The sequence below is a fragment of the Muscardinus avellanarius genome (assembly GCF_963383645.1).
Source record: "Muscardinus avellanarius genome assembly, chromosome: 9".
NCBI classification, from domain to species: domain Eukaryota; kingdom Metazoa; phylum Chordata; class Mammalia; order Rodentia; family Gliridae; genus Muscardinus; species Muscardinus avellanarius.
In genome coordinates, this window is record NC_137795.1 from 93,244,075 (window position 1) to 93,271,370 (window position 27,296).

Genomic DNA, 27,296 nt, shown 5'->3' on the forward strand with positions numbered 1-27,296 from the left:
CAGGCCCCAGCCTGCCATCCATCCTCCGGCCTTGGCCTCCCAATACTGGGGTACAGTTGTCAGTCACCCACCTCACCACACTGATGTTCTTAATGCCACCAGACCTTTATGGTACCTGTACATGGTCGGTACTTAAATACTTGTTGAATGTATTAGAATTTAATTTGCTTCCAGTCTTCTTGTTCTAATCTCTCCTTAGCTCTCTATTGGTGGAGTGGTCTGTGAGCATGAGAGTCAAAAGTCTATGTGCCAAAGCTGTCAGTTTGCGGGTCTTCCGTCCCTTCATCTGGTATCTTCAGAGCTTTTCTGTTGGCACCCTTTGCCCATCTCTGCTCCCTCCTGAGCTAAATTGACGTGTAATTCTTTTGTCCATTCTATTTTACTAAAAGGCTTGTCTATCTTTAAAACTGTTGAAAAGTAACATTTAAAAAGCAGAACACCCAATCTTTAAAGAAATACAAAGGAAAGGTACTTTTCCAGGAAGAGATTGTAGCAGTAATTTTACATGATGTTTTTAGCAAATGTTGATAAGTAGCTCCTTTGTTCTGTGATCGAGTCACTATTTTTGATCAGCCAAAGGGAGTGTTTATTGAATACCAATATTAGGCATTCTATATTATGTGTTATTTCTGCGCATCTGTTTCCTTGTAATACCAGACTACTCTTTGGAGGGACAGTGTCACATTTTCTCTTTAGAACAACTATAACTTTCCATTTCTCCCTTGGATTTCTTATTATGCTTACTTAAGTTGTTTTCCAAACTAAAGAGCAGCAATTCTGTCTATAAGGCTTTTTTGTATTCTTTTGTTGTATTTCTAAAAAATTTATAATTTATCTTCCTTTTAAAAATAATTTACAGATGCATTGTAATTTTACACCATAGTGATGTTTAAAGGGGTTCTTTTTTGTCTTTTTTTTTTTTTAAACCGGGGATCGAACCCAGAGCGCCACACCTGCAAAGCAGGTGCTTTGCCACTGAGCTACATCCCCGCTCCATACGCCATAGTGATGTTTAAAATGATAAATGTGTACACACTCATCACTTGGTGTGTTTCTCACTAGATCCCACCCTACGCCACTCTCCTGCCTCGCCAGACACTTTAGTGACATTGGTGGTGATACTGTCACATATGGACATAACATTATTTTTCTTTATACCTTTATTGATGCATTGCAATTTTACATCACAGTGAGATTCAGAGCAACACATAAGCACATGCACACATCCCTCAATGTGTTTCCATCTGCATCCCAGTCCACCTCCCCTCCTGCCTCCCTGGGCACGTTAGTGGACATCAACATGCCTTCATATGTTGATAGAACATTATTTCAACTGTTCCCTTCTTCTGCCCTCCCTTTTTCTCTCCTCACCTTCCTCTCCCAATTCCCTTCCATCATTTTGCTGATCCTCTCCTCAATTATCTGAAATCTCTTCTGTTTTCTTTCTAGCTGCCAAATATGAAGGAAAACACAGGAATCTTGACTTTCTGAGATTGACTGATCTCACTTAAACCAATGTTTTCAAGTCCCATCCATTTTTATACAAATGACACAATTTTGTTCTTTATGACTGAGTAAAACACTACTATGTATATATGTAGATACCACTATTTTCTTTATCCATTTTAGCTTTATATTTTTGGGGGGCTTCTTTATATGTTAATTATAGCATTCACTTTCTGAGGTCATTAGTTATGTCTTTTGAGTGCAATGAAATTGTTTTTTTCTATAAAATATAATTTTGTCAGAATTGTTTTTACAAAACCATTGATTAAAAGGATTTGTTTGAATTTCATACAGTTGTTTTGTGGTGAATAATAAAGACAGCTTAGGCTAAAATTGCACAGACCAGCTATGATTTTTGCCTATTTTCCTTCTCTGCATTGGAATATTCTTATAATAATCATGGCAGGATCTAAAATGTTTCCCATAAAGAAAGAACATAAAATAATCTTAATTAGATCATGTAAAAATGTCAGCCCAAAATGATAGCAGTTATTTTGTCTTGAAGTATCACTAATATACCAAAGAAAAATATAGCTCATTCTCATTAAAATCCCAGTAGAATTATTGCATATGCTATTTCAATGATTATAATAATTAGAATAAATTTCTTCTTACAACAGTGATTCTCTACTTTTTTATGCAGTAGCAGAAAAAATATAAATACAACCAATAAGCAGAATATATTGTGAAGGAAATTTTTTAATCTAAGGAATAGAAATTCCTGCAAGGAATGCTTTCTCTATGATTCATTTCCCTCATTTTATTGATGTGAAATAGAAGGCTCAGAGGAGATCAGCATCTTACTTAATGTCATAACATTACTTGATTTTGAGTTTAGAAAAAAGTTTGTTCTTGCAGTATCTGATTTTATAATCTATACTAACATGTATTTCATTATATTCCATTACATCATGTTGACTGATAAATTTAAGGAAAGACCTATATTCTCCTTTATTAATTTATCATTTTTCTTGAATTGATTTGAACGCTATTTTTTTAGTTTTGTTTGCTATGTGAATTGATTAAAAACCAAAAGTAATAGGGAAATCTGAGTAGAACTCAAAGATACTTGAACTGGAATAATTGAATTTTGAGTGAAGTTATTTATAGACCCTTCTTAAGGAGTGTATAGTATAAAAATTTCCACTTCTAGCAGTATGACAGGAACCCTCATCAATCTTATCACGAAAAACTAAAAATGCTGGATAAAATCTTTAATAATGCATTATATTGCTTTGATGAGCTGGCAAAACAGTTAGGATTACTGGGAAAGAAAACAAAACAAGACAAGGGCTCCAGAGAGATATTAGAGGAAGCACTACAAAGCCAGTTTTCACCCCGAGGCCATTTGTCTAACCCAAATGAACTTGCAGGCCTTAGGAGGACAGGACCAAAGCACAAAGCGCAGGCTGACCCAGGGGAGGGGTCTGCTGAAACAAATCCCCCACCTTGAAGCATGCTGGAGGGAGGAAGGATCCCTGAGGAATTCATAACTAGGCTCCTGGTCAAAGTAGATGTCCTCTGGATGGTGTGAGAAAGTTTCAAAGTGCAAATTTAATTCACAATGCGGGCAGTAGGGTGATAGTTGCAGAAGCTCTTGCAAGTATTTTCTGGTGCAAGCCATCTTCAAGCAGGCTTAAAAACTGCTGCAGATAAATTGCTATGAAATCTAAGCTTATAAAATACACATGTATGTTATTCACACACAGGAAGAAGGAACAGAGGTGAAAGACAAAAAGAAACATCAGCAGAGACTTTGAATGTTGTAATTATCAGGCAGACAATACTGGCTTATTTCACAATATAACTTTAATGACCTTTTGACACAGTGACTCCTGCCTGTCATATATTTTCATATATTTCTAGCCTTATTTCAATCCTTAGTGGTTGTGTAATATACTAGTTTTATGTGTGTGTGTATGTGTGTATGTATTTGTATGATCATATATTAAAGTGTACACTATCAATTACCTTTTTGCATTTTGATAATTTTAGCTTAATATATCATTCTGTGAAGAACATCATTACTGCCAAATCTTTAATTCTTCCTCCTCCTTTTCCTTCTTGCTCCTCCTCTTCCTGTTGTTATCATCATCATCATCGTCACCATCATCATCATCAATCATTTGGTTCTGCTGACTGAAACCAAGGGCATTATACTTCCAAGCTACACCCTCAGCATCTTTTATTTTTTATTTTGGGGTTGCTGGAGCTGATCTCAAGCCTGCATTCTTTCTGTCTCAGTCCTCCAGCTCCCAGGATTACAGACATTCACCAGCCCTCCAGGCCCACTATTATTTTTTATTAAGGTTGAAAGTAAATTCTTAAAATTATAATTTGGGGATCAAACAAAATGTGAAATGTTAAAGCTGTAGCTCTGTGCTTTACAAAAGTCATGATTAATTGAATTGGAAATAAAAATTTTGAAAATGTATGTGATATAAGTATGCTAAACAAATGTGAAGCAAATAAAATTGGCAAATTGTGTTAGTGGGTGGCTGCATTTGAACATGTTACACTTAGTGAAGGACAGTGATCAAGACTTAAGACAGAGAAATCTTTTTCTCTATGACTGCTATCACTATTTCAATTGTAGATAAGTAGGAGGGGGCCATGTTTCCTGTGTTATCAAATAGAGTATTCCATTTGAGGTCAAACGAATATATGAACATTAGAGAATTTAAAGGTGGGCAGTGTGGATAGATTGAAAAATAATGAATATTTTTATTGCTTCCTGTACATATATAGTTAATTATACATTATCATCTCTTTATATAAATAGAAACCTTCTCATTTTCATTGTTGGTCGTTGCCTGGCTCATGTTTATTTGGCTTAGAAGACTAATTTTAATTTGATAAGACTATTGCTATAGTGCCTAGAAAGTTGATGTTGCCAATAAAACCTAAATAACGACTATGGGTGTGTTGATAAAGTTATTTAACGCCACCTGTGCCTCAGTAATCCAGATGCTTCCAATGAGCCATGGAATAATGCTGTTTTTGTTCAGATGCCAGTACTGATTATCTTTGTTATTGAGCTGAATGAGACCATGGTTTGCAACTTGTATTTTGACTCTAAATTTGTATTTAAAAATTCTACCATCACTCCTCTTAATCATTTAGGGTTCTTATACTTTTTACCTGTCATGTTGATTCCTTCCCAATAACTCTTTCCAAACTTTCAGAATACTTAGGTTTCAGTACATCTCTAAGTGTGAAGACAAGAAAAGCATTTAAGAATACCGTTTCTTCCATATGAACTGGAATATTTATACAGTAACCATTTCCACCGAGCTCTATCATAGGCCATTCCATAGGCAAAATAAGACTGATGGCTTCAGTCTCTGCTCAGTTTGATGCTTCTCTGAATCACAAATCTATCACCCAACTGGCAAGTTAAAGACCCTGCTCACCAAACACACCTGTACATCAGCACTGAGACGAACTCACCTGGTTAGAGAACTTCATTCCATTCTATCATCCTTCATGTCACACAAGCTTTAGTTTAGCAAGGAATCCTCAACAAGAGTAAAAAGCATACTGCAGTGTAAAACTTGAGTGAGGAGTGAAACCCCTGCTTTGATTGTGAGTTATGAAGTCGAGTTGGTACAGTGCAGATATCATAGAGAGTTCCCCAGTTGTGCCAGTTCCCAGATGCTCCTGGTGTGGCCATTGTTTGTCCCATCAGTAATGTTTCCTCTGTGATCCTTTAAAATACGTAGGGTCCCCCAGTCACCCCTGCTGCCACATACACATAAACACAGGAGGTGGTTGAAGAGCTGGGACTGGTGGGAAGGAATTCTTCTGGAGAACCAAATTCTCCTATTTTCTGTTTTCTGACTATTGCCCTCACCCCCAGCTGCTGCACAGCTACTTATGCAAAATCAGAAAGCAAAGTGAGTATTTGGATACAGCCTCTCTGGAAAACAACCTAGCTGTTTCTTAAAAAGTTAAACACAGACTTGTATACACAAGGAAATTGAAAACATACTTTCACACAAAAATGTGTACATGGATGTTTAGAACAACATTATTCATAAAAGCCCCAAACCAGAGATAGTCATTTATCAGCCAGTGAACATGTGATAAATTACATGTGATAGACATACTTTGGAATACTATTAAATCATGAAGTCACAAAGTACTGATAAATGCTATAACATTAAACAAATGCTAAGTGAAAGAAACTAACATATGGCAAACAAGGCAGGGGTCCCTATCATGAGAACTCTGAACTAGATATAACAAGGTAGCCGCTAAAATGTATTTTATAGATTCAAGATAATTAAAACTAGCTAAAGAGTGAAGAGAGAAGAAAGGATCAATGCAATCTCCCCATGCGGCCTTAAAATAAAGTGAGTTGGAAGATAATGTCACTAAGATGGGAAGATCCTCAAAGATGGTCAATTAAAATTCCCCTGTGCCTTATTGATCAACCACTTAAAAATATGCACGCTGTGACTGGATTTGTTGTAACTGGTCATATTTTACAGTCTTGTCCTTCATAGGGCATGCCATTTCAGTCTCCATTATAGAAACATCTGGGACTGCTACTGATGGATCCTTCTTTGACTTATGCTCATGGAAGAGGGCCAGGTGAACACCTCCTATGAATGGCTTATGATGAACTATTATTAACCATAAAATTTATTGCTTCATTTTGCTTCGTCTTCATGTCATCCTGTCCTCCAAAACTACTTTTAATTTATTTGTTAAGAAGATAATTAAGGAAACATGTGTAGTTTTTTTTTCCTCTTTTGTTTTTATTAAACCAAGTGATCACCCTCAAAAAAATTTCAGATTATTATAAAATTTATTTGTTATTTAGAATATAATTAATTCTTGAACTAGGAAGAGATAATATCTTTCTTTCTCTTTCTATTCTTCTTCCTTACTAATCTCTTCTTTTCTTTTCTTTCCTTTTCTGTTCTTTTCTTTCTTGTGGATCTAAAGATTGAACACAAGGGAAACAAAGTAATATTGTTCCCTGAATACTAGGAGCATGTTCTATCACTGAACAACATCTCTAGCCCTATTTATAATGATCATTTCATCATATGGAACTAAAAATCTAGGAGAGATGGTTTTACTTCGGACAAAATTCAGATGAGTCATTTGCTTTCTAGCAGTTAGTTTACATGGAAATTTCCAACAGATGTACAATACTACACATATATACTGTGCAGTTCTTTTTGTGTGAAACATATAATGCATGTTCTTCTCACAATAGCCCCATTATTATGCAGTTCTTGATTTAGATGCTTTTTTTTTTTATTACCCTCCACCTGTCAGCAGGTGGAGGGTAAGGGGAGGTGGAGGGGGCGCATCATTTTTTTCTGCCTTCTAGTCCGCAGAAATGGGAAATGGGAACTTCTAGTTCTTGCTTTTGGGACTGTAGATGAGGAGAAAGTGACTTCTGGCCACAATTGGACCACTCAATCTGTTCCCAAGGGCTAAATGAGAAATGTGTTCATGTGTGCCTCTACCATCTTGGACTGTATTAAGATATAAGACTACAATGCACCAACAGAAAATTTAAAAAAAAGAAAATGGTTTCTCTTGAGCTTCACTTCTGTTTTTAATCAGACTTTTTGTGTATTGGCTTGAATGACCAACTGCTATATTTAGTGTTGATTCTGTGGGAAAAAATGTGTTTTATGTGTAATAAACAGCAAATCCATGATTTGATTCTAGATTGGAATTCCCCTGTCTTACTGTCATTGATATCACTTTAGTCGACTTCTTAGTTTCTTGAAAACATAAAATATTACACAAATAACAGAGTGCTAACATAGTTGAAAAAATCTTTAGAGAAGCTAAACCAAAATTTGAATAGTAACCCTATCATGTTTGACCTGGAGGTCTGTACCTTTCCTCCTTGTCTCTCACCATAAGCTACCATGTCTGTTGTTGTTGTTGTTGTTGTACTAGAGATTGAACCTAAAAGCATTCTACCCCCAAGCCACATCCCCACCCCTTATATTTTTTTGTTTTGAAACAAGGTCTCTCTAAGTTGCTGAGGGTCTTCCTAAGTTGCTGAGTCTAGCTTCGAACCTACAGTTCTCTTGCCTCAGCCTCCCAAGTGCTGGGATTATAGGCATGTGTCTCCAGGCTCAGCTTGCCATCTCTTTATCTCTGTTTGATAATACTCGTACTCTGTTTAATATGATTAGAATCAAAACTGATATTTTATGCAAATTGCCCAGAAAAAAATTTTCTTTCCTAGCTGGTGTTTGATAAATATGAATCCTTTCCCCACTTTTTGCTTCTTCCTACATATTTAGGATAATATTTGGCACCTATTTTAATTATGCAGTATACATTAGAGCTAACCAAGAATAAGACAGAGTTGAGCAATGGACTATTTATAAGGCATTTATTTGATTTATATGAGTATAACTGTTTTATTTGGGGATTATCCTCTGTAAATTTTATTTTAATGGATATTCCTTTTCATCCTTTATTAAAACATTGATTCCCCACTGAACATATTTTGTATCAAAACCATTGCTGTTTTTACTCCCCCCACCCCCCTTAGGTGGTTTGTAGTTAAATCACTTGGTCTAGAAAAGGCATTGCTTACTTAGTTTTTTTTTAATTTGTTCATTTGTTTATTCATGTACTCAGTAAATATTTACTTGAGTGCTTATTCTTTACTAGATACTCTTCCAGGCACAAGGGATGAACAAAACAGAATTGTAGCTGGTAATTATGCGCTGGGTATAAACTGAGTCCAGAAGATGCTTCTTTCCTCGAAGGCCTCATTGCCTGATGGCTCTTCCCAGGTCCTGTAGCAATTGACCTTTGAACACAGCAGTATCATCACCAGTCATAACTTGCTTGACTCTACTGTAATAAGAAACCATTTTAGAATTACGATAAGATTTTACATTTACTTTCTTCTTGACTTAGCACCATTGTCCACGCTCATATATAGACAAATCCTTGGGACAAGTTTAGTGGCTATGATAACAATAGTAATTAAGATACAATGATGATTTATGTTTTAAAAACAGGCACATGTTAAATAGCATAATATAAAAATCAACCAGACAAGATGACAACTCTGGATTCAGGGAAGTCACCGAACATTCAGCTGGCTCCTCCAGCCAATTAATGACCCTATTTATTGGTGCAATTAGGAATTCCATTTTTATTATAGTATATGCATTCTAGTATATATCTGAAGCAAAATATTTGCTGTGAAAGAATTCACTTTCACGGTGTCTCTTTTCTATTGGAAAAAGCCAATTTTAAATCAAGAACACCTTAGAAGTGTCAGACGGAGCATGCTCTTTTTTGTAGTCTAATGAAAGTCACCAACATATTCTACAATATTTTTATTTAAGTACTTGTCATAGTTTATAACGTTAACATCTGATCTGGGTATGGTGTTGCACACTTGTAATCTCATTTCTTGGGAAGTTGAGACAGGAGGATTATAGGTTAGTGGACAACCTCAACAGCTTTAGTTAGGCTTTTTACAACTTAGTGAGATACTATTTCAAAATAAAAAATAAAAAATAGGTCTGGGAGTATATTTTAGGCATAGAATTCCCCTGGGCTCAATCCCCAGTTCTACCCAAAATAAAAAATAAATAAGTAGGTAAATAAATAAATAAATAAATAAATAAATGTAGGTTATCACCTATACACTTGCTATTGATTAGTTTAAATTGAAAAATTAAGAGTAGAGAAAGGCTTATTTCACTCTCGTGCTGTATTCACAGCAATTTTCCCAATCTGTCACCTGCAGTAATACTGCCTCAAAAATAACAGACATGTTTTATTCATTTGCTGTAAGTTAGTCTCATTAATAATATTGACTGAGATCCCTAAAAAAACACCATTTCTGTGAATTTGGGAATTTAGAGCTTTTTTTTTCCCTTAGCTTACATTTCAATGATGTGTGTGTTTGCGTGCGCATGTGTAAAATCAGATCCTTAAGTGTTTGATAATTCTGAAAATTAGATGACCATTTATTTGAGATATGGTAGATACTGAACAATGTGCCAGATGCCCTTGTTCATTTTATCTCACTTAAACATCACGACAGATCTTTGAGTTTATTGCAATCCGTATTTTATAAATGGCAAAGCCAAGGCTCCGGGAATTTGCTTTTATCACACTTCTACTAATAATAAATAGAAGACCCAGAACCTGACATAAGGTCTTACTGATTCCTCCCTCTGTGCCATGCTGAGTTCAGTGAGAACATTTGTTTCCATTTCATTCTGAGGCTTTGGTTTTCTATTTGTTTTATTAAGATGACTATATTCATTATCAGTGACAGTAAATCCTCACTGGGGAGAATCAAGGGATAAATTAATTTTAATACTAATTTCTTAAAAGCAAATGAATTCTAAAGGAAGGGACCAGCTTGCCTCCAACTTGCTGTCACACCACAGCCATCAGGTGGCCCTGGTGCTGGTTGCTGGTCACATGGGAGGGCCTGTCAAACCTGCCCTCCTCATTGATGCAAACAGGAAATCCGACTGGGATGTTTCTTGCCTTCCTTGGCATTGTGTATTCTACTATTGTCACTTTCCTTTTCACTCCAACCATCTATCATCATTCAAGATTTTCCTCCGGTGCCTATCACCTGGCCTCCACAGCTGAGATTAGACTGTAAGCATAATGAATGGAGAGATGTCCCTGCTCACTCAGTGCTCTTGTTGGCATCGACAATGAGCTGTGCTCCTTTATGTTATGACAGCAGTTCCCAGGGTGTTTGATTATAGGAAGGCACACCAGGAGAGGTGTGCTTGTTTCTCAACCAGAATACTGAAATGTTAGACTTGACCTCAGAGGGTAGAGACTCACAGACCTTATGATCTTTGACCATAGCCTTTACTTTGAGTTTTGACAATTTTATTTTCAAGACTATTTTCTTGGTTTGGTGCCTTTTGTTGATAATTTGGTGTTGTAGTCCATTGCTTGCTGCTACAATAGACTACTGCAGACTGAGTAGTCTATAATGAATAGAAATTTATTAGCTTCTAGTTCTGGAGGATGGTAAGGCCAAGATCAAGGGCAGTGTGGCCTTTTGCTATATTGTACCATCCCGGAGCAGCAAAGAGAAGGCAAGAGAAAGAAAGGGCTCAAACACAGCTGGGTAGGGGGGGCAGGGTAACTAAGGCTTGAACCCAGGGATGTTCCACCACTGAGCTACACCCCCAGCCTTTTGTATTTTTTGTTCTGAAACAGGGTCTCACCAGTTTACCGAGAGTGTTATTAAATTGGTTTGGCCCCGCAATCCTCCTGTCTCAGCTTTCCAAGTACTGGGATTATAAGTGTGTGTCAAATTTCACCATTTATAACCAACTTACTTCAAGGAGAATAGCTTTAATCTATTCATGAGGGCCGTGTGGCTGAATGCTACCTCCCAACACAGTGGAATTAGAGATTCAGTTTCTAAAACATGCTTTTTGATGGACACATTCATAGCATTTAATAAGTTGGATTTGGCTATGTGGTCAGTGAAGAGGAAATCATAAAAACGCAGGGTAGCTGGCACTTGGTAATGGATCTGGACATTAGTCTCCGTAGGTGGAATTTTTGCTAGGGATTAAAGTGGGAGAGGAGTTTCTCTTTTTATGTTTCTGCCCTAACTTTACTTTTTGTTTAGCTTAATACCATTTTGAATCACTAATTATCGTTCTACGGCTAGGAGGGCTTTCAACCAAATAAAACTATATTTTTATCTAGCTTCATGCACTTAATTTTCATGGCCAAAATTTTCTCACACTGACATTTCTAGTAGCTCCCATGCTATATTTTTGGTATTGTGTCTTTTATTATTTTCATTCCTTATTTGATTGCCATCCACATGTACTTGTTAAGCACACTGGCTACTCTAAGGCTTTGGGGAGACAGAGGTCATTGCTTGCATTTGTTAGGGTTTTTGGCAGCTTACAAAGGACTCTGACATACTTTCTCATCTAATTCTAATAACATTTTTCCCAGATAGGTCTCTGTTCCTCCATTCATCCAGCCAATGTATATTTATGCAACCACTCTCTAGAAAGTTATATTCCTGGTGGGGAAAAAGTTATATAAGCATTAAAAACACATAACAATGTTAGAAGTGACCTATGTTAAGGTTTATATGGGCTGTTTTATGTTGTAACTGTTATTAGAATTGTGCTCTTATGGAGAAAGCATTTGCCATGTGACTAGACACAGGGCCATAAGGAATGGTAGGAGGGGAGACAGCCATCCAGATGGGGACCCAGTGTGGCCACGCATACAGGTGGCCAGGCAAGCAATGCAACCATTGAGCTGCATTACAGGATTGGCTTGACTGTGATAAAGTTTATCGGGTCTGAATTTAATTATTGAGTACCTGAAATTGTACCTCTTCAGGATATTTAGAAATGACTGGAAATCGCCTAAATCATAAATATTCCATAAAGATTCATTCCGATTGAGTAGAACAACACATTATTTTTTGTATTTATCTCATAGAAACTCATGTCATTCTTGAAGTGCAGAATATGTAACCTGCTTTCTTCTCTACACATCTATCTCCTTGGTGATTCGATTCTGATTAGATTTTACTATCTGAGGAGGAGAGCTGCTGATAAAAAAAAAAGACATAATTATTGTGGGATTTTTTTTCCCCATTTTTAAGCATACTCTGTGACCCTTTGCAGAAAATTTTGATTAAAGAAGTAGTGTTTGGGCTGAGTCTTGGGAGGCCATGCTTAGGCCCATGCTCTCCCACTGAGCCACACTCCCAGTCCCTGTCTTAGTCTTAATGCTCTCATTTTAATTTCCCTTCAATTGCAGAAATTGACAGGACATTGATATCTCTGCAGATACGTTATTGCAGGATGGATTTCATTTATGCTAGGGATGTGACTCAGTGGTAGAGCACTTGCTTCACATGCATACGTCTCTGGATTTGATACCCAGGAATGAACACACACACGCACGCACGCACGCGCGCACGCACGCGCTCGCATGCGCACAAACACGAGCTTTGACTTCTAATTAAGAGCAATACATGCCCTTCTCTTTTCTGTTGCTCTGAAGAAAAACTATTCTCTGATTTGTTGCTGGAAACAACTGATCCAAATGGTATTTGTCTAGACTCTGATGCCTCTGGGAAATCTTGATCCAGAGTATGGATTTCTGAAGTTTCACATGTTTTTATCAATCTCTAAAGTGCCTCAAATGACCATTAAGATAGATAATAAACCGAGGGAGATTTGTTTATATCTGGTAACATGCAGAGAACTATAGTCAGAAAGGAAAGGTTTCATGTAGAAGAAAGGAATGTAATAATATGAGTGTAGATTGCTAGGGTTTGGAAGAAACTAAATAGCATCTATCTTTCTTCTCAGCATTCTGAATGTTTTGAGAAGTAACCTAAGATAGACGGAAAGTGAAATACCATGTTTCATATTATAGAAGGTGCTAAGTTACTGCATTCTTTTTCTGACAAGGCAGACCTTTATAGCTATGTTCTTCTTTCTTCTTTAATCTCTCTCTTTCTCTCCTCTTTTTCTTTTTCTTTCTTTCACTTGAAGTACTTTGGATTGAACGCAGGGACTCACCACATACTACCCGTGAGTTATACAACTGAGCCATACCCCCAAGACAACATAAAAGTTATACTTATACCAGACAATACATGACTATCTACAGACAGTTGATGGTTTTCAGAGTGAAATCTGAGGCATGCTAAGGAATTACTTTACTTCCCTATAGTAGATACAAGTAGAAAGTAGCTAGGGATTACAATAATTAAATTTCATTTTAAAACCAGAAGGAAGATGAAGAAGGGTAGAAGCATTTCTCTCAATATCCAAAGTTAAACACCTTTTCATACTCTAACTAACCTCTTTGAAAGTAGGAAGCCTCTTATAGCATTGTTATCCATGTGGCTGGCCACCATTGGAAAACTGTTTTGATGTTCCTATAGATGAGTTTAGTCGTGATTTCTTGCACCATGACCCTTGAGTGCTTTATTTCAGTAACCAGTTAATGGTGATTTGAGGAAATAATGAGTCCTGATAGGTAAACCTTCTATTTACATATCACCAAGCATGATGGGTATTAGCAGCTTGGAATAAAGTATTGTCGGAAGCCTGGATCACTTCTTTAAGAAATCAGCACTGTTGGTGACACAGGATGACATTGTTTAGGAAACAGGGACATTGGCAACTCTGAGTCACCATCCTTCAGAAGAACTAGACTTTGAATATGATATACTTTTAAGTATGCATTGACATGCTGCAAGGTGGTGCATGTGTGTTATTCTAGCTACTCAGAAGGCTGAAGCAGTAGGATCACACGCTCAAAGCCAGCCTGAGCACCTTAGCGAGTCCCTGCCTCAAAATAAATAAAAAGAGCTAAGGATATAGCTCAGTTGTAGAGTGCCCCTGGATTCGATCCCTAGTACCTCACACATTTACACACACACACACACACACACACACACACACACACACACACACACACAGATTGCCCTAACAAATTTACTTTTCTTATATTTCCTCACTGAATGTGCATGAGAGCCTATGGTAAATTATTATTTTATTTAAAAAGAAGTATTACAATAAGAAAAATATAGACTTTAAGAAAACATGAGCTCGGCCAGGGTGGCATGTACCTCTGATCCTAGCACTTGGGAGGGTGAGCAGAATAGCCTCAACACATTGGCAATTCTCTTTTTCATACTTTGTTTGATACTCCATTTTAAGACAAAAAAAAAATTAAAAGTTTGGTGGTGCAGCTCAGAGGTAGAATTCCCTGGAGTTCAAACCGTACTACCATCATCACTGCTACTATCACCACCACTCCAGGAAAGAAAAAGGAAGAAAGGAAGGAAGGAAGGAAGGAAGGAAGGAAGGAAGGAAGGAAGGAAGGGCAGGCAAAAAAGCAGAGTATAGCTTAGTTAACAAGATGTTTTTTTCCCTAGTGATACATAAAATGTTATTGTTTCCTATAATTAGTGGAGTCTTTGAGTTAGGTTTATATTATATCTGTTCTACTCTTTCCAACTTGAGACAAGTTTGGACAGCACTATTTTCTTCCCCTGAAAGTTTCATATGCTGTACTGCCCACAGTACTCACTGGTGAAGAGAGATCAAACTTTAATGCCATCTGAATTGTGGCCTTGTGCTCTTACTGTAACTATTCCATTTATGCTTAATAGGTTCCATTTTCTTGGTCTAAATGAACATTCTAATCTATAGCTTATTGACGTAGAAGCCTGGATCAAGTCACTCAAAATAATTTGGTCAATATTGAAAATAACTGTTCAAAGATATTCCATATAACATTATAACATTCCTGGTGATAGGCTTGGTTTCAGTGACCTTCATCTGTATTTTTTTTCTTTAGGGGGTCCTGATGACAACTTAATTGAAGGTGGAGGAACAAAGTTTGTGTGTAAACCTGGGGCGAGAAACATCACTGTCATATTTCATCCGTTACTAAGGTAAGTCAAGGTCTGTGATGTACTTAATGAAACTCAATATTTCATTATTTATGCAGATGTTCTGAATGCCAATAGTTCAGTCACATTGAAACAAGTCCTAAAAAACATGTTCCATCTTCTAGGGCCTCATAATCAAAGCGAGTCAATAGAACAGATAACCTCAACCTTACAAGTAGCTGCTTGTTCTCAGGAGTAATAGTCCGTAATTTCTTTCATTTGATCCCCCCTCCCACTTTTCAGCCCTGTCCTTCTGTTTCTCTTTCTTCCCCTCCTCTCTTCTGTTTGATCTTTTTCAGAGGTTGGCAAACCACGGCCCCCTGGAGAAGTGTAGCCTGCCACCTGTTTTTGCAAATACATTTTATTGACACACAGGCATGCTCATCTGTTTATATATTGCCCCTCGCTGCTGTTGTGTGATGATTGCAGAGCTGAGTGATTGCTGCATAACCCATATGGCCCACGAAGCCTAAAATATTTACTCTCTGGCTCTTTACAGAAAGAAATCGTTGACCCATAATTCATCTTACTCATTTACAGTAATGACTCCTTGTCCTTTGAGAATTGGCAGGTCTCTGAACAAATATGATTTACAAAAACTGAGAGATAACAATCAGATATATGGTTTTGAGCAGGGCACTGTGGTGCATACTTGTCATTGCAGTTACTCAGGAGACAGAGGCAGGAGGACTGAAAATTTGAGGCCATCCTGGGCACCTTCCTGTTTCCAAAAAGAAAAGAAAGGGCTGGGGATATAGCTCTGCATTAGAGCATCCCTAAATTTAATCCCCAGTACCACACACATAGAAAAGTATTGCTTTATGCTCTATATATCAAAAAATAATTTGATGGTGACTACAGTGCAATCTGTTATAATTCTTATTTAATTATGATTATAAGGAAACACTGATGAATGATACTTCCATTTTAAAAAATCTGATTCCTCAATACCTTTAAAAATGTACTTTTCTGGGGGTAGGGAAAGGCCATTGTTCAATGGATACAAACTTTGTATTTTTACTGGTATGTTAAAAAATGCTGTACGTATAGTAGTTAACACTACTCTACCTAAAAAGGTGAAAAGGGAAAAGAGTTCAAATACTCTTTTTGAACTATTCTCAGAGGCAGAGTTATTCTACCTCTGAGCTACAACCCCAGTCCTATTTTATTCTGTTATGAAACAGTGTCTTGCTGACCTGCTGAGAGCTTCACTAAATTGCTGAGGCTGTCTGCAAACCTGCCATCCTGCTCTCTCAGCCTCCGAGGTACTAGAATTACAAGCATACATCACCTACTATGAAGGTTTCCAAATTTTACTTTTAAGCAGTACAGACAAACATAAAAATTGTACACATTAATGCAGTAAAGTTTTGATACATAGACACATACATCACGAAATATTAAAATCAGCCTAAATGTATTTACTGTCCCAAATATTTATCATTTATTTATGGTAAAAACTTTCAACATCCTTCTTAATTTTTGAAATATATGGGGCATTATTGTTATCTATCGTGTGGTACGCTGGAACATGTGCCAGCATCACTCTGACCAGACTTTCCCCATCCTTTCCTTTCCTGTGTTCTCTCCATTCTTTGGTAACCACCATTCTACTCTCAGCTTCTGAGATCAACATTAGGTTCCACGCATGAGCGATATCGTGTTTCCCTTTCTAGCACGGCTCATTTTACTTAACACAGGACCCTCCATTCCGTCCACGTTGTCACAGATGATAGGATTTTTGTCCACTGTGGCTGAATCGTATTGTGTTGTGTGTATGTGCCGCGATCCCTTTCTACATTCATCAGTTGATAGACACTTGGCTTGTTGCCATTTCTTTGTTTTGTGAATGGTGCCACAGTGAACATGGGAATTCCCTTCTGACACCCTGATTTCATTTCTGTGAATATATGCCCAATAGTGGGATTGCTAGATCATATGGTAGTTGTATTTTTAACTTTTTGTGGAATCTCCATATTGTTTTCTATTATGGCTGTATTAATTAACATTCCCAACGTGAACATAGTAGTTAACACTGCTGTGTCATACACTTATAAAAGGGTAAGATTATAAATTTAGTGTTATGCTTTTGACCACACTTAAAAAAATGAAGTTTCGAATACTGATATCTGATATATTAATTATATGTTTTTGCTGTAAAGAACCATTATATGTTTTGGTCTGTTTTCATAGAAAGGAATAGGAACGTTTGGATTTACTAAAAGTATATCTTAGAATAACACATAAATATTCTAATATAAGTTCTATAAAATTTTAGACATTTAGAACAATAGTAAAACAAAAACTATTGAATTTTCCAGACAATATCTTGTAGTCTTTTCTAAAACATTAACAGTTTATTACTGAAATTTTCCTTTCTTCTCATTATATAAGACTAGTAAACTGATATCATTAGTGTCTAAACTCATATCTCTTATTTAGGAAACCATTGTTTGAATTGCACTTGATTACTTTCCCTAGTAGATTCTGAATGTAAATGTACAAATAAATAATATAAAACTTCAAATTTTCATACAATACAACCTTTTTTTTTTTATTTTGGTGGTACTGGGCTTCCTGGAAGCCCTTCTACCTCCAGGCTACACTCCCAGACCTATTTTTACATTTTTATTTGGAAACAGGGTCTCCTAAGCCACCGCGCGCGGCTGGCTTCGAATCTGCGCGATCCTCCTGTCTCTGCCTCCCAAGCGCAGGGATTACAAGTGTGTGCCACCACGCCTGGCTACAATACAACCTTTTAAAAGAAATACTATCAATACTTTAAAAATCTCTCTTAACAAATACATGCATCAAGTAAATTCATTTAATTTAAGAATCACAGGAATAAGAGAATAAAGACTTGTTCTCCATTAGTTTAATTAATATATATATAATAGATAAATTATAACATGAAATTTCTCTATTATATGCTACTGTTCACGTATCAACTGCCTTTGGTAATTTAATATTCACTCTTCTGCAATTGCAATTGATTTCTACTTAGTGTTAATTGTTAGAAAAAAGGGAAGAATCCTTAACCATTATAGGCAGCTTCTAACCTAGATTTAATGCCATAATTTAATGTTGTGCTATACCTTGAGTAAATGGAATCCTCATGCTTACATTTGTGTCAAGTATAGAAGAAACTTCATGAAAGTTATTTAGTAGTGTTGCCAATAGCCACTTTTTAGGCGATTTTTTATAATAATTTTATGTGAAATAAAAAATATATCCTAATTATTTTCATATGTAAAAGGCATCTATTATAGAAGACAGGTAGAGTTTAATGTATTGCAGTTCCTGGTAGTTATTTTTTTAGTGTAATATTTATGTACTTGGCTACAGAGTTGTTTTAAGGCTTGATGGTACTCTACTAATCTTACTTGGTTTCTACTTTCATTCAGAATTTTAATTTATTGGATAAAAACTGGAGGTTTATTACATGATATAAATTGTTTATGTTTCATTCTTTCCCTGTGTATCTCTTAATGGAAGCGACAAGAGTATTATGTAGTCTGCAAGGTGAGTTAATTCTTTGATAAGTAGGTGGCCATTGTATATTTTATGTTAGCCCTTGATTCAAGTTGTAACCTTGCCTCTCAAACCCATTATAGAGTTCTAGTTAAAACCTCATGCTGGTCTTCTGGATCTTCAAATGATTAATGTTTTTAGCATTTTTTTTCTATTTTAGCTTTTATTCTTCAGCACTTTCTGTGTGTTTGATTTATTATTTATTCTTAAGTTTAGAAGTTTAACTTTCATAATTAGAAGAATCAGTATGCATTATTTTAATAGTGGATTTTATTATTGCTTTGATCATTTCAAATGTTTCTCAGTTTTCCTTTAGCCATTCATTTACTGATACTCAAAAGCTGTTTATTGAATGCGTATGATGTGCATTTTCCTGTCTCCAAGTTAGTTGAGAACTGTCATTTAATAACATTCATTCCTATTTTTATGGGATTATTTAAATAAAACTGTGTAGATATATTTTCTACCTTTGCAATACTCATGGCTTTTATTCCGTGCTAGTTGAATGTGAATGTGGTTTAGCATTTTGTTATTAACAAGACAGTGTGGCATTGTGGGAGGGGTGGCACTGAAATATGGAAGGATGGAGGGGGACTAGAGTTTAAGTTTCAAAGGAAATTCACAGCAAGGCATCTTGGTTCAAATTCAGGCGCCTTCACCTCAGTTTTTTTTAACGCATTCAAATGCTAGGTCCTAAGGAAACAAAACTGGAAGATCTCCTCCTTGTCTCAATGTACTTTCTTCTTAGCTGCATGAGTGACAAAAATTAAAAATCCTCAAAGCACCAGGTCTTGGAAAGGATGTGGGTCACGGGATTTCAGACCTGTGTGAGTCTAGAGATCCACGCGGCCTCTCTTGAAATCGGTTTGACATTTTTGCAAATTCACATATCCCATTGTGCATTAGTAACCTTCCTTTTAACGCCATTCTTATATCAAGTCTTTTCCTTAGAGATTCGGACAGTTATTCTATATGTATAATTTACATCATAATTAAAAATAAGTTCAGAAGGAATTTATCACAAGTTGTCACTTATCGTGAGTTACTACCTATTTATTAAAACATACATGTTGCTCTTTCTCTTAGTGAACTAATGTATTTGTTCATTGGAAGAGAGAAACATTTTTCTTCTATGTCTAGCATAGCTGGTCTTCTGTCATAATGAAACTTTATATCCTGCTTTCTATAATTTTATTTATGTAAAAACTCTTTACACAACTTTCCTTTGGTGAACGGTTCTTTCTTTGAGGTTTAGAGGGTTTTCTATATGGAAAACTCTGAACCACTCACTCTTCTGAGAACACTACAAAGCAGATTCCCGATACACTGTTTTACATATGCAGTGTAGTCATTTGTCCTGTCCTCCCATAAAATTATTCTACAAATTCCTCAATTCTGGTAATTTCGCAAACTTCTTTTTGTATTGCCCTCACTCCCCGCCCCCCGCAATCTCCTTGTTACACAGTCTCATAGGGTGCTGGAGGAAATATACTCACTTCCAATTTGTTTGCTTTCTGTTAACTTGGAGGGCCCCTTTACATGTTTATTTAATGTTTTTCTTTGCTGTTTTCTTCCTGCTCAGTTTTGTCTCTTAGAAAGATGGGCTGGAGAATTTTGCTTACTTTCCTCTTAACGTACAAAGACATTGTTTGCAATTAAGCCTTAACGAAGACTCATGAGGATAAGAGGTCGTCTTATCAATTTTCCTGCCTGTGGGTCCGAACAAAAGCATCTTGAATCAGATATGTTGCTAGCCAGACTCAGGTAGATTCTAAAATACTGTCCCCAGAATGTAGACACAGAATATGATGACTAGTGTCTTTTGTGCTATTTCTCAGCTTTCTGTGGAACCCTTGAAGAGAAATGTTTGGATTCATTATGATAAATGGGATTTATTTTGTGGATTTTCAGTTTAGGGGAACAGAAAGAAAGATATGTTCGTGTTGAAGTGTAAATGGCATATCTTGCTTCTTTTGTATAGGCCTAACATAGATGCAGATATCTTTGGAAAAAATATTTCTTAATAAATACATGATGTCAATTTCTAACCATGATCTCAGTATAAAAGAGCCTTTGGTGATGAAGAGCCTTTTTACTGAGGTATCAACTTCAGTTTAACACAGAGTGATATTTTTATTGCTCCTAGTATATAATGTAGTCATTTCGGCAAATTTGAAATTCATGGCTGGTCTTTGTGGAATTTGGGAGTAGGGGGTGAGAATTTATTTTATTTTTTTAATCTTCCATGAATTTCTCGTTTACCGTTTCTGCTATGATTACCTACAACAGGTAATACATTGTGCTTTAGGTTTGTTAATACAGTTATTACCTCTACTTAAACATTAATGAGGACAAGAATTATTTCTCTAAAAATCTAAATGCTACCCAGGTGTGGTTACAAAATACTAGTAATTACATTAGTTGGAAGGCTGAGATTGGAGGATTACAGGTTTGCAGTCGGACTCAGGAATTTAGGGAGGCCCTTAGCAAATTAGTGAAATCCTGATTTAAGATAATAATAGGGCAATCATGTACCCCAGCGGGAGAATGCCTTGGTTCAATCCCCAATGCCACTAAAAAAATAAAAATAAAAAATTCAATCTAACTAGAATATTCAGAAAAAACTCCAATGATTTTGGCTATTGTTTCTCCCTTCGTGAGCCAATAATGTACATTGACGGGATGTTACTAAATGAAAACAGAGTCCTTTCCTTGACCCCACTGGACTTATGACCTCACAACTGTAAGGGTCCTTGTTATCACAAGGGGAACCATCAGAGGAAGGTTAGAGGGATTTAATGAACTCCATCATTGTTTCAGAAATAAAACTTCAAGTCCTATTTAGCCCAAACAGGGGTCAAGAATGAAAACACAGACCCCAAGGATTCCTCCTTGCTCTGTCTTCCCATGGCCTCTTCTTTTTGTACATGAAGATCTCTGCTATTTCTTCCTCTTCTCATAAGGACACCAGCCCCACTCAATCAGCATCCAGCCTTTTATCACCTCAGTTAGCTTTAATTATGTTCTGTACAGAATATATATTAACTTTCACAGAATAAATTTGGGAAATTAATGTAGGAAATGAAAGTGGATTGTAGAATAATAGGAGTGAACACATTGTGTGTGTGTGTGTGTGTGTGTGTGTGTGTGTGTTTGTGTGTGTGTTTTACTAGGGATTGAATCTGGGGGTTCTCTACCTCTGAGCTATAGCCCCAGCCCTATTTTATGTTTTATTTTGAAACAGGGCATCACTTCGTAGCTGAGCTGGCCTCAAATCTCTGATCCACCTGTCTCAGCCTCCCAAGTATAGGATAACAGTCATGCACCACCATGGCCAGCCACATTCTAATTTTTGATATTGTCCCAATCACCGCGAATCTAAAGTTTTCTTTATATGTCAAGCAAGGAGCTAATTGGTCTGGATGTTGCATTCTACCTTTGAGTTTGTATGATTCTGTGACGGGGGAGGGCTTTTATAATATTTGGGAAATCCAACAGCTGACATTCTAAAGTGTGAAAGTCCAGGTGACAGTTCTACAGTGAGTTTTCTCTTTTCCTCTTTGCTTCATCTAGCCTTTAAGAGCATGTGGCTCTTAGGGGTAATCAGCACTTTCATATTTGAAGTAGGTTTCTTCCCAGAATATTGTCGAAGGGTTGTTTGCAGTTTGGCGTGACTAGGCAGCAGCAAGAGGCTGGAAACGTGGGGATGCTGAGGGCGTTAGAGCTGCAGAAACATTACTGATGCGCACTGCATTGAGCTCAGCTCCAATACTGAGTATCTAGACCATTACTATTTCACTTTATCATCCTTCACACTTCATTAACGTTGGGCAGCATCTGCAATCTTCCCGAGAACAAAGCAATGAAGTATTTGCTGGTCAGCAGGGAGTACATTGGCATCTAGGTCAGTTAAGGAGATGACGTTTTCTTGGCTACTTGAGCTTTTATTGATGTGCAGTATGTCTTCTGGTTGGCTGTCCCTTTCTTCAGTCAAGCTGCAGTAAAGACAAGGACTTGTAATTGCATTCATTGTCTAACATGTAGTGAAGGAAGGCTTCTGAAAATTATTCTTACCAGCGGTAGAAACCGCCAATTAGTGATAGCACGGGGAGCCATTCCAAAGTTACTCAAGGTCTGTTTGTGAAATAGCTTTGAAATGATGGTGATTTTTAAGAGGTTCTCAAAGTTTAGAGGAGCTGAAGCCAGACCTGAAGCAAGCTAACCCTCCAAAAACAATTATGCCGTTAGCATCATAATTTATGTTTCATAAAATAATATTTTATTTGTATTATACTGCTTATAATATTACTTGTTGTTCATGCTGCCAGATCTAAGGAACATAAAATTCACTGTTATAATTAAGCCAAGAAAAATTCATTCACTCACCCACATAACAAAATTTATTGAGCACTTATTTTGTGCCTACGCTTCTTCATGGAGCAATAAGCAAGTCTCTCCTCTTATAGAATTTAGGACTATTGAAAAAGTCAGACAGTAATTGAATAAAGTAATATACATGGAAAACAGTAGTGTTAGTTTTGCAAGGAACAGGAGAAAAGAGTGAAGAATTTGATAGTGGCTATTGGTGGGGGTGAGGAAACTATTTTAGATCGAATGAACTGGGAAGGTCTTTCTGAAAACATAGCATCTGGTTACAGCCGAAAAGAAAGCTAGAGAAGGAGCTGAATTCATGAAGGAGAATGGCCTGGCCCAGAAAATGGAGGAAGGTGGGTATGTTCACAGAACAGTGAAAAGACTGGTGTGAGTAGGAGCGTCTTCTACATGGGTGAGTTTGGGAAAGTATGGGTAGGAAACTTGTACTCTGGGCAATAAAAATAAGCATGGCCTTTTTATTCTAAAAAATGAGATTATTATTTTTAGATTTAGAAGAAATGTTAGAACTAAAATTTCTGAAAGTTTCAACATGCTGAAGGTGTAGAGAAATCCGGAAAATACTGGTTGTCAGAAAAAATTATTTTGTAAGACTCTGTCTTACTAGATTTAAGCTACTCAGGATCCCCTGTTTTGAATAGCAAAGTCATTATCACTACTCTGTTCAGTACAGTGAAAATGCTTCATCCTTCTGAAAAATTATGTATCTAGAAATGGAATATTTAATTTGATTTAGTCCACTTTGATAGTATTACCCAATGATATTAGGCAAATGTTATCATGAGATTAGTCTAACAGGATGCTCTTAAGGAGTTATCCTGCATGGCATTTTAAATATATGAGTTTCTAAAGAATAGTTGTAGCTGAAGTATAAATTATTGTTTTCTTTCAAATAAATATATTGTCTTGTAGGTGCTTTGCAGAAGGCCTGGTTTGCTTTTGGTTTTTATTTTTTAATAAGCTTTGCCAACAAATCTATCAAATTTTATTATAGATAGTAATCACTTCAGTTATTATATACATTAATCTAAACCTAGTCTAGCACCAAAGGTCTTTTCAATTATTTTGACACTAACTCTTATGAATGAATAAATTTAACAAGGCTATTTTAGGCCTTCAAAAATTCCAATTTGTGTTCCTGTAATATCCTGGGTTTCTGCCTTTCTTGATGTTTCCTTCCTCAAATCCCTTCCTATACTGGTTCTACAATGAAGGGATAGAATTGTGAGTAGTTCACATGTATGTACTGTATGAATGGGATACACAAGAAATATTTTCTTAAAGAATTAGTAAGTTGTAGGAATGTTTAATAAATAATTTGTTATCTGGTATGAATAAAAATATAAAGGAATTATTATAAAATATCAAAGAAAATCTTGTCTTGAATAATAACAACATCAAAATAGATCAATCCTTCTTGCAGAATTAAAAGTGTATAGTAGTTTTTCCTTATCCATAGGAAACACAGTCCATGGATACCTGAAACCACAAATATTACCCAACCATATTTATATACTATTTTTTCCTATACATATATACCTAGGATAAAGTTTAATTTATAAAGTAGGCATATTAAGCTATTAACAACAAATAATAATAATTATTATTAAAAGTATAGCTATAACAGTAAAATATAATACAAATATTAAAAGCATGAATTATTTCTGGAGTTTCCTATTAAATATTTTCAGATTGTTGTTGACTATGGGTTTCAGACTTTGGACATTGAAACCACAAAAGAGAGTGATTACTCAATATTCTAGTTTCTTTTGATATCTTTTCCCCTTCACTGTAAGTAACTGAGAAGTACTTGTTAAAGGCTAGAACGTGGAATTAGAAATGCAATTTTAGAAATTAATTTTTACACTTTTGATCCTAAATTACTCTTTGTAACTTAGACTAATATGTTGCTTTTTGTAATGTTTTGTCAGAAACTGAGATACTTTTTCCTTTTCTTTTTATTATTGCTATGGTGCAAGCTGGGTTAAATAAAGTAACTAATGTCTCGTTGTTCTTTCATGAATCATGGAAACTACTCCCAAGATTATAAACCCTTTCTAACAGAAGAAATCCTGCTTTAAAAACTTTTTTATTCTCTTACTCCTTTTGCTGTATTTTTTTCATTTTTATTTTGAAAGTGTTTACTGGCCTCTATTTCTTGATATGGAATATATTTGTGTGTGTGGGGGTACTTTGAGAGAGAATTTAATTTGAATATTTACATTAAGCTTAAATGTCAAAAGTTGAAATAATTCTTTCATATTTCTTTTCCCAATACTTTTATATTTGAGAAATGCATATTTGAGTTGTTTCAAATATGTCATCCTGATGTGTGCATTGATATTTGGTAGAATATTATTCTGAGAGTTCACAGGTATGCGGTATTTTTATACAGGTACATGTTTGTTCTTAATGAGCTAAAGCTTATATAGACATTTTGAAAGATGTTGGTGATTAGACAGCCTAGCAAATAACATTGTGGATCATACATTATTCATGCATGGGAGAAAATGTGGCCACCTTGTTGCATTTTTATGAAACACTACAGTTATTTTCCTATTCTTAGAATTATGAAAAATATCACTACATTTTCAGACTGTCTGAACTACGAGGCCTATGAAGCAGTGAGGTGGTGGTATATTTAGATTCCAAACACACTTCCATATCTGTTTCTTAATTCATATTATAAATGTTAAATGCCTTTAATCTTCAAACTGACTTTTGGAGATTATGGGTTTTTTTTTATTATTCTAGCTCTTTTAATTTTTTTTTTACTTTCAATTTACAAATGCGGCATCTGATATAGCCCTAAACATTGATTGTGACTAACATATTAGTGAAATGGAAAACCAATCAAGGGTTTAACACACTTTTGTATGTACATTTCAGCAAACTCAAAGGAAGTAAGACATGTTAGTCTAGCTAGCAGCAAACTGCAGATCACTCCTGCAGAATGCTAAGAAAACTAGGAATGTTACTGAAGAATAGAAGATTTTATATCTGTGTCTAAATACATAATCCCTGCACCTCATTTAAAAGAGGTAAAAAAGCTTTGTTCTTTGTTTCTTCATAAGTCTGGATTAAAACTAATTGAACATTAAAGAGATGTGGCTCTCTCCAATGAGATTTTTGCTGAGTAATGAGGATTTTCTTATGAATAAGCAACAGAAAGAGAAAAGCTTTTGTTCAAAGATGCTTACCCATGAGCTGACCTCGAGTTGGAGGTGACTGGATGCTGAACTGTCAGGTCTACATTCCTTAATCTATGACTGTGTCTACATAATGCACTGTTTAACTTCAGAGCTCCAGACACATTTCTTTCAGTCTTGTTCATTTGGGGTATTTTTTATACTTCAAATTAATGCTGGTGATAATCCAGAATCAAGAAGTTATAGGTGGCTTCTACATTATTTTTGCATTGAGTTTGTTCCTCCTAGCATAGAGGCAAAAGGAAAACTCACATCATGGCTGCATCTGGAGTAGTTATTAGAGGAACTCCATCTCTTCCCCACCATATAATTTTATTATTTGCCATTCTCTCCATTCTTTGCTCCTATTTTTAAAATTTTTCTCCTGTACCTGTAACTAGCAAATATTAATCTAACTCTTTCAGTGACTCTGACGACAAAAAACAAAACAAAAGAACACAAAAAACCGACATTTCTACTGCTTTGGAAGCTGAAACACCATGATAGGTGAAAATTGTACTTCAAATACATCTAAAATTATTATGATGTTGATGCTGTGATTTTTAACCTAGATGTAAACTGGCATTTTGATGCAAGTTTTCTTAACTTTAACAATTAAATTTTATCATTAGGAATTAAAATTTGAAAGCTTACCTGTAAAAGATGCTAGAAAATATTATGTTCAGAATAAAACATTTACAGTTTGTGTGCTTCTTTTTATGCATTCTGAACATGAACATGTATTTGTCTTTTGGACTGCAAGAGGCAAAATATGCTTATTCAATATTCAGTGAAATATGTTTATGTTCGGTCACAGGCTCATTTATATCTGATTTTGAAATCTAAATTGATAATATAATTTGGTATAAAAATAACATAGGCATGCCTAGAGGGAAAATACAGCCTTTCCATATAATAACATATTCTTTTGTATATTGGCTATGCATTATTTTTCAGTATACATTGGAAAATTATTTTACCATTCTCCTTTCCTCTCAGATCTCTCTAACACACGTACACATGCGCAAACGCACGTGCGCGCGCGCACACACACACACACACACACACCTATTCATTTTGTTTTCTTGTTTGTGCTTTTCTGACTTCATTATTGTGATTTCTGTAGACTACTAGCGTTCTTTCTCAATCATTTTCAGTTTTTTAACTTTCATTCATTGCTGGAACATTTGATCATTAGTATTGCCTACTCTTAAACATCTACATTACAGTGT

General features: G+C 35.8%; 1 protein-coding gene across 1 annotated transcript in view; it reads left to right on the forward strand.

Annotated features, from left to right (window-relative positions):
- The window catches only part of EXOC4 (exocyst complex component 4), a gene marked incomplete at both ends in the record, with an annotated part of 858,131 nt that overhangs the window by 370,178 nt on the left and 460,657 nt on the right, over nucleotides 1–27,296 (forward strand). Inside the window, one exon of the mRNA XM_080701126.1 lies at nucleotides 14,860–14,956. Coding sequence (XP_080557252.1) covers nucleotides 14,860–14,956 — 97 coding nt within the window. The remainder of the gene's footprint in view (nucleotides 1–14,859; nucleotides 14,957–27,296) is intronic.